The sequence below is a fragment of the Camelina sativa genome, chromosome 3 (assembly GCF_000633955.1).
Source record: "Camelina sativa cultivar DH55 chromosome 3, Cs, whole genome shotgun sequence".
NCBI lineage: Eukaryota > Viridiplantae > Streptophyta > Magnoliopsida > Brassicales > Brassicaceae > Camelina > Camelina sativa.
In genome coordinates, this window is record NC_025687.1 from 11,318,890 (window position 1) to 11,333,728 (window position 14,839).

General features: G+C 35.7%; 4 protein-coding genes and 1 pseudogene across 4 annotated transcripts; all 5 read right to left on the reverse strand.

Annotated features, from left to right (window-relative positions):
• LOC104776564 (glutathione S-transferase U13-like) lies at positions 8 to 1,007 on the reverse strand. Its single transcript, XM_010500661.2, has 2 exons — positions 643 to 1,007; positions 8 to 404 (listed from the first exon to the last, which is right to left on the reverse strand). Exons 1-2 carry the CDS (start codon positions 967 to 969, stop codon positions 48 to 50), a joined length of 684 nt encoding a protein of 227 aa, XP_010498963.1. The 5' UTR covers positions 970 to 1,007; the 3' UTR covers positions 8 to 47.
• On the reverse strand, positions 1,265 to 1,637 carry LOC104778857 (annotated as a pseudogene).
• LOC104778858 (glutathione S-transferase U13-like) lies at positions 5,160 to 6,302 on the reverse strand. The gene is made up of 3 exons (XM_019239945.1): positions 6,249 to 6,302; positions 5,621 to 5,719; positions 5,160 to 5,390 (listed from the first exon to the last, which is right to left on the reverse strand). Exons 1-3 carry the CDS (start codon positions 6,300 to 6,302, stop codon positions 5,160 to 5,162), a joined length of 384 nt encoding a protein of 127 aa, XP_019095490.1.
• LOC104776565 (hydroxyproline O-galactosyltransferase GALT4) lies at positions 6,372 to 9,496 on the reverse strand. The gene is made up of 8 exons (XM_019243647.1): positions 9,423 to 9,496; positions 8,264 to 9,134; positions 7,895 to 8,133; positions 7,523 to 7,813; positions 7,319 to 7,447; positions 7,058 to 7,231; positions 6,847 to 6,954; positions 6,372 to 6,751 (listed from the first exon to the last, which is right to left on the reverse strand). Exons 2-8 carry the CDS (start codon positions 9,108 to 9,110, stop codon positions 6,542 to 6,544), a joined length of 1,998 nt encoding a protein of 665 aa, XP_019099192.1. The 5' UTR covers positions 9,111 to 9,134; positions 9,423 to 9,496; the 3' UTR covers positions 6,372 to 6,541.
• LOC104776566 (serine/threonine-protein phosphatase PP2A-5 catalytic subunit-like) lies at positions 11,506 to 13,552 on the reverse strand. The gene is made up of 6 exons (XM_010500663.1): positions 13,055 to 13,552; positions 12,657 to 12,771; positions 12,390 to 12,498; positions 12,206 to 12,283; positions 11,920 to 12,111; positions 11,506 to 11,827 (listed from the first exon to the last, which is right to left on the reverse strand). The coding sequence occupies exons 1-6, from the start codon at positions 13,305 to 13,307 to the stop codon at positions 11,654 to 11,656; spliced, it is 921 nt and encodes a 306-aa protein (XP_010498965.1). The 5' UTR covers positions 13,308 to 13,552; the 3' UTR covers positions 11,506 to 11,653.

Consider the following 14,839-nt stretch of genomic DNA (forward strand, 5'->3'; position numbering starts at 1 on the left):
CCCCCCCCCACACACACAAACACATTACTTTGGAAGCATTACACACATCATTGAATGCTGAACTTCTGCTTTGCGAACGCGACGTACTCATCGACACTTGCCATGTACGGCTTAACAGCTTCATGGGTCTTGAACCTCTCTGCCCATTTGATCAACCCTGGTGTTGTCTCTTCTTGGAGAAACTTGACGCCGGAAAACACCTCGATCACGGAGATTGGACCTAAAAGTGTCCCACATGCAATGTCGAGGTAGCCTATGTTTTCTCCTCCGAAGAACACTAACCCTTTGCTGCTCTTCTGAAACGTCTCTTCTAGTATCCCCAAACACACCATCAGCTTTCCCGCCGCCACCATTCTCCCTTCCTCGTCTTTTGCTCCCACCGCCGCATTTAGCGACTCGAAACACTGTTTTCATACAACACATAAAACATAAAACATCTGATGTCTTCTCTGTTTCTAATCTCCACTCAGATCTATATTCGAATATCAAGATCTAAACATTTAGTTTGACTTTTACGAACCAAAGTTTCAATCTTTAACAAGCACAACAGAGCATTTTTAAAACATTAACTAGCAAAACAGAGCATGTGTAACAGAGATCCATGACCATGGAAGACTTGGAAGTGAGTGTAAACTCGTTTACCTTGTCGTCGACGTACTGAGCCCAGAACCGAGCATATGCACGATCGTAAGGTTGAGAAGGAAGGATGGAAGGATCAGAGGACCAAGCTTCATCGACGTACTGAACGATGTTAAGGGATTCACAGATGGAGACGTCACCATGGATGAGGACAGGGATTTTCTTGTGGATGGGGTTAGACTTGATAAGGAGTTCACTCTTTGACTTAATAACATCAGGTTCGTCCAAGTACTCGTACTTGACAGATTTCAAGTGTAAAGCCACTCGTGCCCTAAGGGCAAAAGGGCTTGACCAGTAACCTATCAGCTTCACTGTATCGTTCTGTGCCATGTTTTCTCCTAGGTTTTATTGAACTTATTCAGGTGAGTGTGTGTTTATATAGAGAGTTGAGTTAGGGAGAAAAGTGGAATTAAGGGTCGTAATTCTCGTCAGCTAGTGGCATGTGAGAGTCAAAGCCGGTGACGCAGTGTCTTCTAGAACACTAAGTTATAAACTATGAACACCAAAAGAATCACAAAAGCACTTCCTATGTAACTCATATATTTGTATACCATTATATTTATTTATGCGGACATAAGGTTAGAAATATTATTATTTGATTGGCCATCGAATTGCCTTAAGGTGCTTAACCAATCTCGAAGCCAAGATACACTTCAAGATAACCAACAGTAACGATATTTCTACTAGTGTCCAAATTCTCACGTTTGATCTTACGGTAGACATATCAAAATACACTTCAAGCATTTGTTTTTATGGACAATGCTGTATTCGCTCTTCCAAGAAAAAACCGGTTTGTGTCAGTTGAATTTACACTGAACAACTCCAAATTGAGAAACGATGCAGCCTTGTGTTGAAGAAGATGCAGAACCTCACGGAACTCAGGATCTGCTTTGGTTGTTTGTCACAGTCTTTGTTTGGCGTGGATCATCTTCGTTTGTCCAAGCTCTCACCTTTTATCCAATTTCTGATGCTCCTAATACCATTACAAATAAGTCCATTTTTTTGGGTTTCTCTATCTACACACAAGAAATATTGATGATGTTATTAGTTTGTTTGCTTTTTAGAGAATCACTTAACCAAAATTTATCATAACATCTCTTTATAATAAGAGTATAAATATTAAAGAATTTGGAAATAAAGATTATATGAATTATTTTTTATTTTCATATCTGTTACAAAATTAACATCGTAATAAGAGTAAAGTGTTTTCTTCTCCATTTCGAAAGTCACAGAGCTTCGTCTTCTACCTCAAAAATCGCACTTCCGTATCTGTTGTGGATTAGGATGATTTCAGCTAATAGACAGCGATTTTTTTTTTTTGACAGTTTTCTTGTCGTTGTCATTAATCATTTTAAGTTTACACGAGTTCGTCTCTTTTGTTGTTACTTGTTAGTGACGTCTCACTTTGGTTTTTCTCTCCTTTTGGATAATGTACACAATCTTGTTTTTTTTAGTAAAATAAACAATTAAAGCCTAAAGCTTGTTAATACATTATACAATTTTGTTTTCATAGTCTATCTAATATAACAAACAAAAACATGCTTAAAATTGATATTAGAGAATTTTATCAAAACTCCCATAGTACCAAACATTTTGGTTAATGCCACTTTCCTCATTTCTTTTTCCCGCCTGCCATAACCTTCTAATTAAAAGATTATTATACCCTTTTTTTTTTAACACAAAAACGCAAATAAAATTTCGCTCATCAATTTTTCCCACAACAGAAATCTCTATCTCCTCATTCTAACTCTCCACTTTTCCGTTTATCCATCTTCCAGAAAGAGATTCAAACATAATTATTTGCCCAAGACCTCCGTCTGATCCGTTTGCCTCCGCCATGACAGGTGAAACCGCTAGGTCTAGTTTCAGAGTTCTTATATCCAACTACAGACAGGCAAAACCGCAGGTCTGTAAATCTGATGGACCAGATCCAGCCGGCCAGATTTTTGTCCATCTCTATTATATCTTTCATTCTCTTTAGTGGACTATATACATTTGGTAATGTGTTTTGTGTCCATTAATAACAATAAAACTTGTCCACACTGGAGGTCTGCAAATCTGGTGTTCGGTGGACAAGATCCAGTCGACCAAGTTTTTGTCAACCACTATCAAACTTGTCTACACTGCAGGTCTGCAGATCCGGTGGACCAGATCTAACCGATCAGGTTTTTGTCCATCCCTATTATGTCCTTCGTTCTTTTTAGTGGACTATATATGTTTGGTAATATGTTTTGTGTCCATTGCTAACAATAAAACTCTACCACTATCATGTCCTTCTATCTCTTTAGTGGACCATATATGTTTGGCCATGCATTTTGTTTCCATTGCTAACAAAAAACTTGTCGAAACTGCAGGTTTGCAGATCCGGTAAACCACATCTAGCAGCCAAGATTTTTTGTCTATCACTATTATGTTTTTCGTCTCTAAAGTGGACCATATCAAGGTTTAGTATGACGATTTGTGTCCACTCCTAACAGAAAATAATGTACACACTAAATATCTGCAATTCCAGTGGACCAGATACAATGATCAAAGTTTTTGTCGGATCACACTCTTGCAGAATGATGAACAACATCATTCTCCCGCATGCGCTTTGAATTCTCATGTTTGCATTTTTCTCAGTTTTTAGGACAGGTGTAATTTGGTCTTCTCACACTTTCTCTCAATTAAAAAAAATGGCATTTTAGAGAAAGGAAATAAAAAGTGGCATTTTTGATAAGTTTTTGTAGAAAAATGGCATTCTTAGCCAAATTCCCTTGATATTATCATAGACTCATTAGTGACTCACTAATGGCATCTCCAATAAGTCTCTCATTTCGAAGGGAACAAATCTTCAAAATAAAGATTTGATGGTGGTTTGCTCCAACAATGAATCTTCAAAAAAATCCTTAAATACTAATTAATTTGCAATATAGTCCTTAATATTTACAAAATTCACTAATAATTATAAAAACTAATAAATAAATCTATAACATACGTTTTATTTACTATACAACCCAAAATATTATTTAATTTATTATACAACACACAGTATTACATAATAAAGGTTACATGATAATATAAATTACATATCACCTATATATTAAAAGAGAAGCATTCTTGAAAAAAAAGTTGACGTGTCTGTCGTCAGAGAGCTTTGTGCCTAATTTATTATTTGCCCTTAATATTCTATAATATTACACAAAACTGCCATTCCTGTTCAAATTCTTTATTTTTTTATTTTTACACAAAAATGGTGACTATTCAATTTATTTATATACACAATATTATGTTCCTATAAATTCTAAGTAAATATTATTCAAATATTAATAAATACTATCTCCTACATGTTTTCGAAATTATTTCAAAACCTATGTATTATAATATAATAAAAATTATAACATGAGATGTAAAAAATACATATTTAAATCATATTTTCAAAAATATAAATAATATTATTTCTTATTGTTTGAAATTTTTGACCAAAAAAAATTGAAATTAATTTTGAATAACATATATTGGAAAATCTTTAAAAAACAATTTGACGGCATCTTAAATATATTTTAAAGTATAAAATATTTAAACTTATGTAAATCCTAATTTGCAGTTTTCCATATAGAAAATTTATGATACATAAGACTAACATATATTACAGATTCCTTAATTTCAAAATTAACATATTAAAAATAGAAAATCTTATATATATTTTGATATTATTTCTTAAAGATTTCGAGGAATGAGTTTATATAGATAAAAAAAATATTATACCCCTTATGGAGTATGGCTATCGGGACGGGTTTGACCCGCTTAAGAATTTAGGTCATTCGTTTTGAGAAGTTTTAATATTTTTGATGGTTTTTATCCATTTCATAATTTACAAGTTTTATACAATTCTGATTCATCACTAATTCGGTAAACGTTAGATTCGGATATATTGTTTTGTGAATCCTAATTTTATGCTGAAACTTTTATTATTTCAAAAATCACAAACTGAATGAAACCAAACTAATATAAGTTTGAACTGTAAATGATTTAACAAATAATTATATCTATAGATATAACTGTATGTGCACATAATATATTAAAAACCTTATAGTAAACATAGTTTTTGAAATCAATCACGCACGTACGTGCAAGTCCGTACCTAGTATAATAATAAAACACACATAAACACAAGTTTTACAAAGTTACATATAAAATAGATAATTAATCAAGCATTATTTCCATAATGCTCCCATATGTGATCAATCAAAGCATTCAGAAGTGATAAATGAGCCTCTTTATTCTTTATTTTGTTTATTAAAATTGTTTTAGCTAGTGTGCTTAAATTTACTTAATTAAATTTTCTACAATTATTTATGAAAGACATAACTATAGGGACTAAATTGAAAAAAAAAAAAAAAAAAGTAGTTTTGAGGTTCTCAAAACCTCAAAGTTTGAAGATTTGAAAACTTGTTGGATTGTTAAAAAACCTCAAAAATTGAGGCTTCATGGGTCCTGAACCTCTCTGCCCATTTCATCAACTCTGGTGTCGTCTCTTCTTAGAGAAACTTGACGCCAGAAAACGCCTCGATCACGGAGATCGGACCTAAAAGTGTCCCACACGCAATGTCGATGTAACCTATGTTTTCTCCTCCGAACAACCCTAACCCTTTGCTGCTCTTCTGAAACGTCTCTTCTAGTATCCCCAAACACTCTATCAGCTTTCCCGCCGCTGCCTTTCTCCCTTCGTCGTCTTTTGCCCCGGCCACCGCATCTAACGACTCGAAACACTGTTTCATACAACACATAAACAGAAAAGCCTTGAGTTGACTTAATATCTGATTTCTTCTCTGTTTCTAATCTCCAGTCAGATCTATATTCGAATATCAAGATCTAAGCTTTTAGTTTGACTTCACGAACCAAAGTTTCAAACTTTAACTAGCAAAACAGAGCATTTTAAAAACTTTAACTAGCAGAACAGAGCATGTGTATCCATGGAAGTGAGTGTAAACTCGTTTACCTTGTCGTCAACGTACTGAGCCCAGAACCGAGCAGATGCGCGATCGTAAGGTTGAGACGAAAGGATGGAAGGATCAGAGGACCAAGCTTCATCGACGCACTGAACGATGTTAAGGGATTCACAGATAGAGACGTCACCATGGATGAGAAAAGACTTTCTTGTGGATGGGGTTAGACTGTTGGGTTAGGGTCTTATTGGGGGTGCTAAGCAAGAACTGATCAGTGAATCCAAAATTGCTTTGTCGCCTTCAGGTTGCATAAGCCAAAACATAGCCGTTTATGCTTTACTTTTTGGTCTCTCTAAACTGCCGCTTTGAGGGACCAAAGGTTAACACAGCCGGCCACACAGTCAAAGAAATCTAGAGCCAACCTTTAGTCGCTCTTAAGTCTTACTATTCTTAAAAATTCAAAACCTTGATCAAATAGGCCTGAACTTGTTCATAAGGCTTCAAACTCTGCCTCAGTGGCTCAGCCCGAATCAGCTTTGTCACATTGCTAATTTACTTGTTTCTTTACTAAGGAAAGCTCAACTTTATTTTCACCATAGGAGATTATTTTGCGGGTTATGCTACTTTATAGTTTTAACTAGATTTATAAATTAGAAGATGGAGGATATATGCGGAAAAGACGAGCGTATCGGTCTCGGCCCACCGCTCCTCAACTTTGTGTGAGTTCTCCGCCATTGGTAAAAAAGAAACTTGGAAAGAGCAAATACTGCAACTGTGTTTTGTGCTGCAAAAACAGTCTGACTCTTCAGTCAACTTTTCAAGAGCTCTTCATTATATTATATATATAGATACATTATATATTGTTTCTATATATACAGAGATCTAAACAGTTAGCTCCATAATGTCCCCATCTGCTTCTTCATTTTCCTTTCTAACGAAAAATTCCAGAATCCGGCAAAAAAAGCAATGTTATGTCATCTCATGTTGCAGCATTGGGGCTTCCCGAGTCTCTGCAGCTTATCCCACATGCAAATCATCTGGCGAGGCGACTGATAATGAGCAGTGAAGTAGTCTTCTATGCAGCCAAACTGGCAGAACTTGAGGCTGTGAACCACTGCCACTGGTCTAGTCTTGTTGAACTTCTCCACCCACATTCCCATGCTCACATCTTCCATCTTGAATAACTGCAAAAAAAAACCAAGAAGTACAAGACCATTTTTTGATGTTTCTTGGATGGGATCACCTCAAAAATCTTGTGTATACGTAAAGGAAAACTTACCCTTAATTTCTTCTGTTCAAAATCATCAACGATAAACTTAGCTATATCATATGACAAGATGTAACCCGGACCATTTGCGTATGGAGGATAATACTCTTCTGGCCATTCCTGATTTCACAATTAAGAAGAATCAACATAATGTCTAAAAACCATATGTTTCATGTTACCTGTTCAGCTCAGTTGAGATTTGAGTTTGCTACAAAATCTATACCTCGAATGTCACAGCCCATTTCCCAGTACGCAGAGGCTTATGGTAGAAATTAATGTTTCCAATATAAAGGGTCTCTCTTCCCTTAACCTTTTCTGCTTCTTGGATCACGGCATCCACTCGCACAAATGTATCATCGTCACATTTCATAACATACTTGGCCGCCACTGTGTTAACCTACAATTGATTTCCCAGATGAATAGTTAGAAAAGTAATAAAAGGTAAGGAGAACACAAAGAAAAGAACCAGTGACAAAGAAATTACCCCATACTCGCAGATGGCAACCGTCTTGAGCACAACAAGGTCATAATGATCCATGTATGGTACTATGACAATATCACCAAAGTACTCTGCTTCTTTCTTTAGATCCACATTGACTTCCTTTCTTGCATGCTGCATGATGATAAATTAGCATAATAAACAAAAATGGAGTCAAACCAATGACTGTATTTCAAGAGTTGTGCTTACCAATGCCACAAAGAAGCGAGCAACAACTTTGGACGATCTGACTAGCTTTTGCTGCATCCATGACTTCCTCACAGCCATTCTCTCAGCAAAATGGTTACCAGCAGAGAGAATTCCGATAAACAATTCAACAGGCTTTTCAGGTAACGAAGGAGCTTTCCATATGCTTTGCATCTGGAGATGCTTCTGCGGTGCAAAACTCGGATTTGTAGAGGGTAACGAGGCAGCATACACAGAATGCACATCAATGTTCCCCTTGACTGCTAATCCAGTGGCATCCTCAAGAACAAACCCCTGACAAAAAAAAGACATCATACCATTCAGCCAATGTTAAAACCATTCCATCAACGAGCTATTGTAATCAATTTTACTCACGGTTCTATAAGGGAAAGACGTGATATGTCTCCCATTAACACTAATGTGATAACCTTCCATCCCAGCTCGAAGTGTAAGAACAAAAAGCTTCCCTTCATCAAAAGGGTATGGCCAATCATGTGCCATCATCTTCTTCCTCCGACCCATCAACCTATTCAACCACCATGTCTTCTTCGATTCATCAGAATCATCACCACCATCATCCCTCTTCCACCTCTCACATTTCACCTCTCCATCAACTATCACAAAAATCAAAGTTCTCATCAAGATTATAAAAAAAAAAGTAACCTTTAATATAAACAAGTTGAACACTAAACAATAGTTTTAAAGTCAACTTAAGTCAGACACAATAAAGAAAACATAAGTTACCAGATTCGTCTTCATCACTAGATTCACGACCATCACAACGCAAACTTGAACCCCATTGCATACGGTAACAAGTGTTGTGCTCAATCACAGGCTTCCCACTCCAATCACCTTTAATCCTCGGGTTAAAATGAAGAATCCGAGGCGGATCTTCACCGTCAACAGCCTTCAAACCTTGCAGCTCCATCATAAACTGAGTCACCATAGCTTTCTTATCACCACTCTTCTCAACGTGCGCCCAATGCGGCGTAGCCACAACGGTAATGTGAGAACCCAACGTTAACCCACAGGGCAAAACCAAGATCCGGCTCCGGTTCACAAACTCAGACCCGGTAACCGTAACGTTATCGGGACATTTCTCAATCCGGGTCATAACCGGAGCTTCTTCGGGTTTAATCAAACCCGAATCGAGTCCGTCCCACATTGCCTTCCCCATCGAAATCGCGTTCTTGGCCGTCTTGTGAAAGATTGAGAACTCGTCGCTGAATCCGCCATTGTCGAAAGAGCTGTCGTTGACGAAAATATCAGAGACGGACTTAAACTCTCGCATTCTCCGCTCCGGGACTCGACCCACCCGACCCAGATCCTTGAAAAGTCGATGTGGGTCTTCTTCTTCTTCTCCTCCAAGAACCAAATTTGCTTCTTTACTACTACCACCAACGACCATGTGTCTCGGCAACGAGTCAGATGAACCATCATCATCAGAACTGGAGACAGAGCCGGTTGTTCTAAACATGAATGGGATCTCAAAGCTCATGCAGAGGAAGTAAAAGAGAAGAAGAGCTAATAAGAACTGAACAAGCCCGAATCTTGACTGTGAAACAGAGTTCTCGAGTTTAGACTTCTTCATTGCTTCACACAAATCACAAAAACCCTAAAACACACACACAAATTTGGAGAATGAAATAAGAAGAAGAAGAAGAAGAAGAAAGAGAGCTCACAAATTTGGGTAAGCCATTAATAACAAAGCAGAAGAAGAAAGAATTATAGAAAGATAGTGAAAGAAAATTCAACGAAAGAATTAAAACTTTATCGGAAAAAAAATCTTGACTTTGGGTTTCCCAACTTTAAAGCACAATTTGGAAGAAAACAAAAACAAAAAAAAAAAAAGCTTTGAACAGAACAACACAGAGAAAGAGAGAGAGAGAGAGAGAGAGATTACAAGTTTTTTTTGGTAACCGGCGTGTACGACGAAGATGGAAAGCCAGTTATTGTTTAAACTACGTCGTTTTCATCGAATTGGTTAATAATTTGTAGAACATATTTTTTAGTGTTTGTGTTGTGTGTTAGTTAAAGTAAGTCCTTTATATAATAAAGCTTTGATTAAATGATGAACGGTAAAAACACACACACACATGAAATTAAACGGTGATCATTGGGACGTTCACATTGTATATACAAAAACTCCAAATTAGAATGCAAATAACCGCTAATAAACGTTATTAAATTACTATAACTTTCGGTTATATATTTCTTTGGCTCAAATTCCAAGTGCAAAAAAATATCACAAGAAAAAAAAGAGTTAAGTCTTGATTAGTTTATTTTCATAATTTTTTTATAATGATTATTAGAATAATAACAGCCAGGTGGGTTCGAATAGGATACCCACCACACATTCTCTCAATAGTTTTTTTTTAAAAAAACGTAACCATCTTTTTTGTTTATAAAATGCAGTTTTGCAAATAGACAAAGTGACAACGTCGTTTATGGTCGTGTCGGTGTGAACGTTAGTTTTCGTTTGCCCAATTACAATTCTCATTTATTTGTCGTTGTCCATGTCGTTTAGTTTCGCTTTCACTACTACTACCCTCATTTTACCCAAATTCAAATTTTAAAATCATTTTTTTTATGGGGCCATATATTAATAGTATACCACATAAATATGCAAACAAACGTGTTCAGATTTATGAAATAGTATTGAACTTGTGTGTTTTGCTTACATATGTTTGATATATTCAAAATTTAATTTATTTGCTGGAATTATGGAAAATAGATTTTTGGTGAGAATGATATAACCCATGATTTGTGATCTGTAGCATGTGCTAAAAAGGTATATTTGGGGTGCTTTACCTAGAGTTCAATTTTTCAATATATAATACGAAGCGTAACTTATAACATTATGGGTCCGATCTTTTTAAAATACATACAGTAGAGATCATTGTTAGATTCAGCTAAGTTAATGATCTTTTAGATACGTTTAAGGGGAATTAGAAATTAAGTCATTTAGACAAGTTGATTAGTTTTACTTTGAGATGAAAGTTAGGCTTTGAAGTTTCAAAATCAAGAAAGAAACAGTTGACCAAACCAAAACCCAAAAAAAAAAAAGTTAGGCTATAACAAAATTTGAAACTAAAAAAATTTGGCAGCTCATTTGAATAGTTTCAATAAAATTAGTGAATATGATCAAAGTCAGAAGAGAACATTAAACTTACAAGCTAGGTAATGTAAAAACTATGAGCTAAAAATAATCAACTAATTTTTAAAAGTTGACTATGTTTAATGTAAAACTATATATGAGCTAAAATAAAAATAATCAACCAAAATGTAAAATTTGACTATATATTTTTTTTTGACGGATTATAACGATAACTCGTAGAGTTTTTCATTTCCAGAAAAGGACTATCAACCAAACGAAATTGAGAAATAATTTACACTATTTTGAAGGTAGCACCAAACTGACCGTGTAACCGGTCCCATATTGTGAACTAGTCAGACAGAGTGCTTACAACATGTTCGAGGAGCATATGGAACCAAATTATGCATGTCCAATCATGTGTTTTGCATTCCTTGTTGCCTTGTTGGTTTAAGTTTTGTTTCGGTTTAGTTCAGTTAATTTTCTTTTAAGAGTATTAAACTAAGTTTTTGAATATAATAATTTTTTTGTGATAATTAATAGTATTCAACTTGTAACTTTGTGACTCGGAATGTGATTATCCAATAACTCACAAGTAAATGCCATTGTCGTCTTCACCAGATTAGCACTCTCATCATTGTCATCAGAGAGATAGAAATACATTGAGAGGCTGCGACAAAGGGATCATGAGGACTTTGAAACCATCATAAGCCTATAAGCAAAATGTTCTTCTTTTTTATTGTTAAAAATAGGCAAAATGTTGTCACGAAGAGAAGCATTGAGAGAATAGACGATCAGATCAAGGAAAAGGATTTTCTCTGTCTCTCACGGCACAAATCTTGTTACTAAACTCGGACACCTCTTTGAACCCCAAATATGATTTTAGACACGGTCAAGATGAATACTACTTTGAATTCTAACTAAAACCGGCAAACACTAAAACAAAAGAAACAAATGGAACCCACCACAGATGACTTGAAAGTAGACTGAACCAAGAATAGAAATAAAAACAACTGGTGTGGCATTGTATTCACAAAAATTTACAAAAAATAATCAGGGGTCTTGCGAGTCGTTTCTGGTTCGACTTGACGTGGTGCCGGATCAAACTGAAGAAAGTTCTGCTCCATGTTCTCTCCTATCTCTAGAATTGCAGCCATGTTACCACATCGGTAACAATAGTTAGGAGCACTAAACACAGTCACAACGTTTTTTTCCTGAGGAAACCAAAACAAGATGTCAGTAGACTAATAAGAGAGAAACAAGTCCCCACGCTATAGGAATTTTTGGTATTTGCTTGTTCTTTTACCTGACACCAATTGTATCCTTCCATGACAAGCTGGTGGGCGCGGGATATAAGCGTTAGTCCGTTGGTGTGGTTAAACTGAGTGGCGATATCTTGTCCAAATGTGTATCCAGCTCCACGAGGAGATATACCCCAACCACACCGATCATCTGGATCAGACCATAAGAGGTCACACATTGGACCTTCGTGTGGAACCTATAAGTTCTCAACAACAGAAAGACAATGCTTAAATCCAGAGTCACTAAAGTAATATGTTGCTTGTCTGGTGAACAAGGAAATTAGAAGTTACCTCCTGAATGCGGTCTAATGCTCGGATGTTATCAAGCGTGTCTAAAGAAGGCGAAAGTCCGCCATGTAAACAGAAAATCTACAGGATGAAAAAGTGTTGAGGCCAAGTCAAAAAGAGACCTCAATATCAGATAGAAACCATATAAATGAGGTGGAAGAATAAGGTGAAACTCATGGGTTAATACCTGACTCTCAACGAGAGCAGTAAGAGGAAGGTAATCAAAAAGGTCTGTAAAAGACTTCCAGACATTTGCATTACCATACTTCCTCAAGCATTCGTCATAAAACCCATACCTAAAAGGGTAAGCAAAAGAAGTAATCAGCAACCTTAACCCTTGAAGTTAGTTTCAGAAAACAAAAACCCAAATATGCAATCATATCAACTAGATTAGCATGAATTTGAAACAGACTAATAAACTTGTACTCAAATTAGGGAAAAGAGAAATACTTACACTTGAGTAATCTGACGGCTTTCATGATTCCCTCTCAAGATTGTAATCCTATCTCTATACCGAACTTTCAAAGCTACCAAAAGCGTTACTGTCTCCACAGAATAGTACCCACGATCTGTTCACACAATCATAACAACAACAGCAACAACAACAACAACAACTATGTCAATTACAATAACTCATGACCATTTCCTCTAGAGAAAACACACAGTAAACTCTCAATGCAATTCTATCAATAACCCATTATAGATTCTGCAGAAAGAATCAAACTTTGAACTTGTAACTGAAGGTGTGACCACTCCATCCAAAGCTAACAACCTCAAAAATTGCAGAAAGAACAAAACTTTTGAAATTTGAAATCAAAAAAAAAAAAAAAAAAAGTGAAATAAAGAACGAACCTACATAATCGCCCATGAAGAGATAATTAGTATCAGGCGCAGAGCCACCGATTCGAAAAAGCTCAATAAGATCGTAAAATTGACCATGGATATCACCGCAGATAGTGACGGGACATTTCACCGGTTGAACATTATATTCCTCCACAAGAATCGCTCTGGCTTGGTCGCACAAAGCCTTCACCTCCGTCTCCGTCAGCTGCTTACATTCCATTAACTGATCGATCTGACGGTCTACATCTCCGGTCGCCGGCATCTTTAACAACGACGATGCTCTCCCCCTCCTCTCCTTCCTTTCGTATCTGGATTCGAATCTATCTATCTATCTACCATTACTCAAAAAAGCTTCACACTTTTTTTTTCTCCAATTCGAGATTGAAAAAAAAATGTAAAGAACTTTCACATGGACGAGGTCCACGCATGGATGACAAAATCACTTCTTTTTTTTTTTGTGTGTGTTTAGAATAGTTTTGAGAGAGATCGAATTTTTGTTTTGTTTTGTTTTTTTTTTTAAATTCCGTCCGAATTGGAAAAAGCTTTGCTCATAATTACTCCCTCAGCCGTGCCGGGTCAAACTCCATTGAGACAGACACGTGGCTACCCTCACTCAATCTGCTATTCTGCTGTCACACTTTCTCGGTTTAACTTAGTTGGTCAGCACTTGAGTTAGGACTATGTAATGGGCCTATACAGCCCGAGGTACATGAGCTTTGCTTATGCAGGTTACTTCTTTCCCCTATCTGTGATTCAGTTGCATGTAGTCTAAAAAATTCAAGCTCAAAAGCATCATTAGCTAATGGAGCTTAAGTAATGATTAGATATAGAGAAGTAGATTCGTTACTAATCTCTTTACTAATCCTACATGACTTCTAATGAACAGTCAACAATAGTTATATATAAAAAACACTTTTCTGCATAATGGATGGATGACAAAATCACCTTTTTTTTTGTGTTTAGAAGAGTTTTGAGAGCCGAATGGTGTGAAAAATATCACATTTTTTCAGTTTTGTTTTGTTCTTTTTTTCTTTTAAGTTATGTCGGAATTGGGAAAATGTTTAATCAGAATTACTCTCTCCAGCTTTCGACAACCATGCCGAATCAAAATCCATTGAGACAATGACACGCGACTACCATCTCTCTATCCAATTTGCTGTCACTTTTTGTATAATTTTAGTCGGCCAACGCTTACCATGCAATGGCCTCCTATCCAGCCTAATATAATAGTAATCCTTCTCAATTGTGTAAGAGTATGCAAAATGAGGTACATGTGCTTTAATTGCTTATGCAGCATATGATGTAGTTGGGAGCAGATTACTTATTTCCCCTAACTATGATTTCAGTTGCATGTAATTAAAATCCATTTCCAAGAAGAATCACTAAAACAAATTTCATCACTATCCAATTTATCTTCATGCCATTGTGTTTCCTGTTGCATTTAGTTACCTTATGAATCGTGTAAGTAAATATTATATAAGCAGTGGCGAACCTAAAAATAATTTTTACCGAAGTCAAAATATAAATATAAATAATTACTAATTGTTAATAAATGAATAAAATAAAAGTATTCTTTTAAAAGGAAAAGGTAAATTTAATATGTAAGAGTCAAAGAAACAAAAAAATTTATGTAATGTTATCAAAGTAGAAAAAATCACAAAAAAATAGAGCGAAATAACAAAAATTTAGAATTTTAGAGAATTCAAAACACAAATTTAATTTTTTAGAGGGTTTAAAACAAAAGAAAATAGGCCAAATATTATAAAACTATAATGATTATTAGGTAAATATAAG

Bases quoted from the DNA above. Each gene is read 5' to 3' on its own strand.
- LOC104776564 (XM_010500661.2), bottom strand. From the start codon at position 969: ATGGCACAGAACGATACAGTGAAGCTGATAGGTTACTGGTCAAGCCCT. The intron at 405-642 runs GTAAACGAGTTT...GTATGAAAACAG, and splicing joins CTCAGTACGTCGACGACAAG to TGTTTCGAGTCGCTAAATGC.
- LOC104778858 (XM_019239945.1), bottom strand. From the start codon at position 6,302: ATGGCGGAGAACTCACACAAAGTTGAGGAGCGGTGGGCCGAGACCGAT. The intron at 5,720-6,248 runs GTCTTTTCCGCA...AACATCGTTCAG, and splicing joins GGGCCGAGACCGATACGCTC to TGCGTCGATGAAGCTTGGTC. The intron at 5,391-5,620 runs GTAAACGAGTTT...TGTATGAAACAG, and splicing joins CTCAGTACGTTGACGACAAG to TGTTTCGAGTCGTTAGATGC.
- LOC104776565 (XM_019243647.1), bottom strand. From the start codon at position 9,110: ATGAAGAAGTCTAAACTCGAGAACTCTGTTTCACAGTCAAGATTCGGG. The intron at 8,134-8,263 runs GTAACTTATGTT...TTTTTGTGATAG, and splicing joins TAGTGATGAAGACGAATCTG to TTGATGGAGAGGTGAAATGT. The intron at 6,955-7,057 runs GTATAGATTTTG...TTGTGAAATCAG, and splicing joins AATGGGCTGTGACATTCGAG to GAATGGCCAGAAGAGTATTA.
- LOC104776566 (XM_010500663.1), bottom strand. From the start codon at position 13,307: ATGCCGGCGACCGGAGATGTAGACCGTCAGATCGATCAGTTAATGGAA. The intron at 12,772-13,054 runs GTTCGTTCTTTA...TTGTGTGAACAG, and splicing joins CTTCATGGGCGATTATGTAG to ATCGTGGGTACTATTCTGTG. The intron at 11,828-11,919 runs GTAAAAGAACAA...TGGTTTCCTCAG, and splicing joins AAGGATACAATTGGTGTCAG to GAAAAAAACGTTGTGACTGT.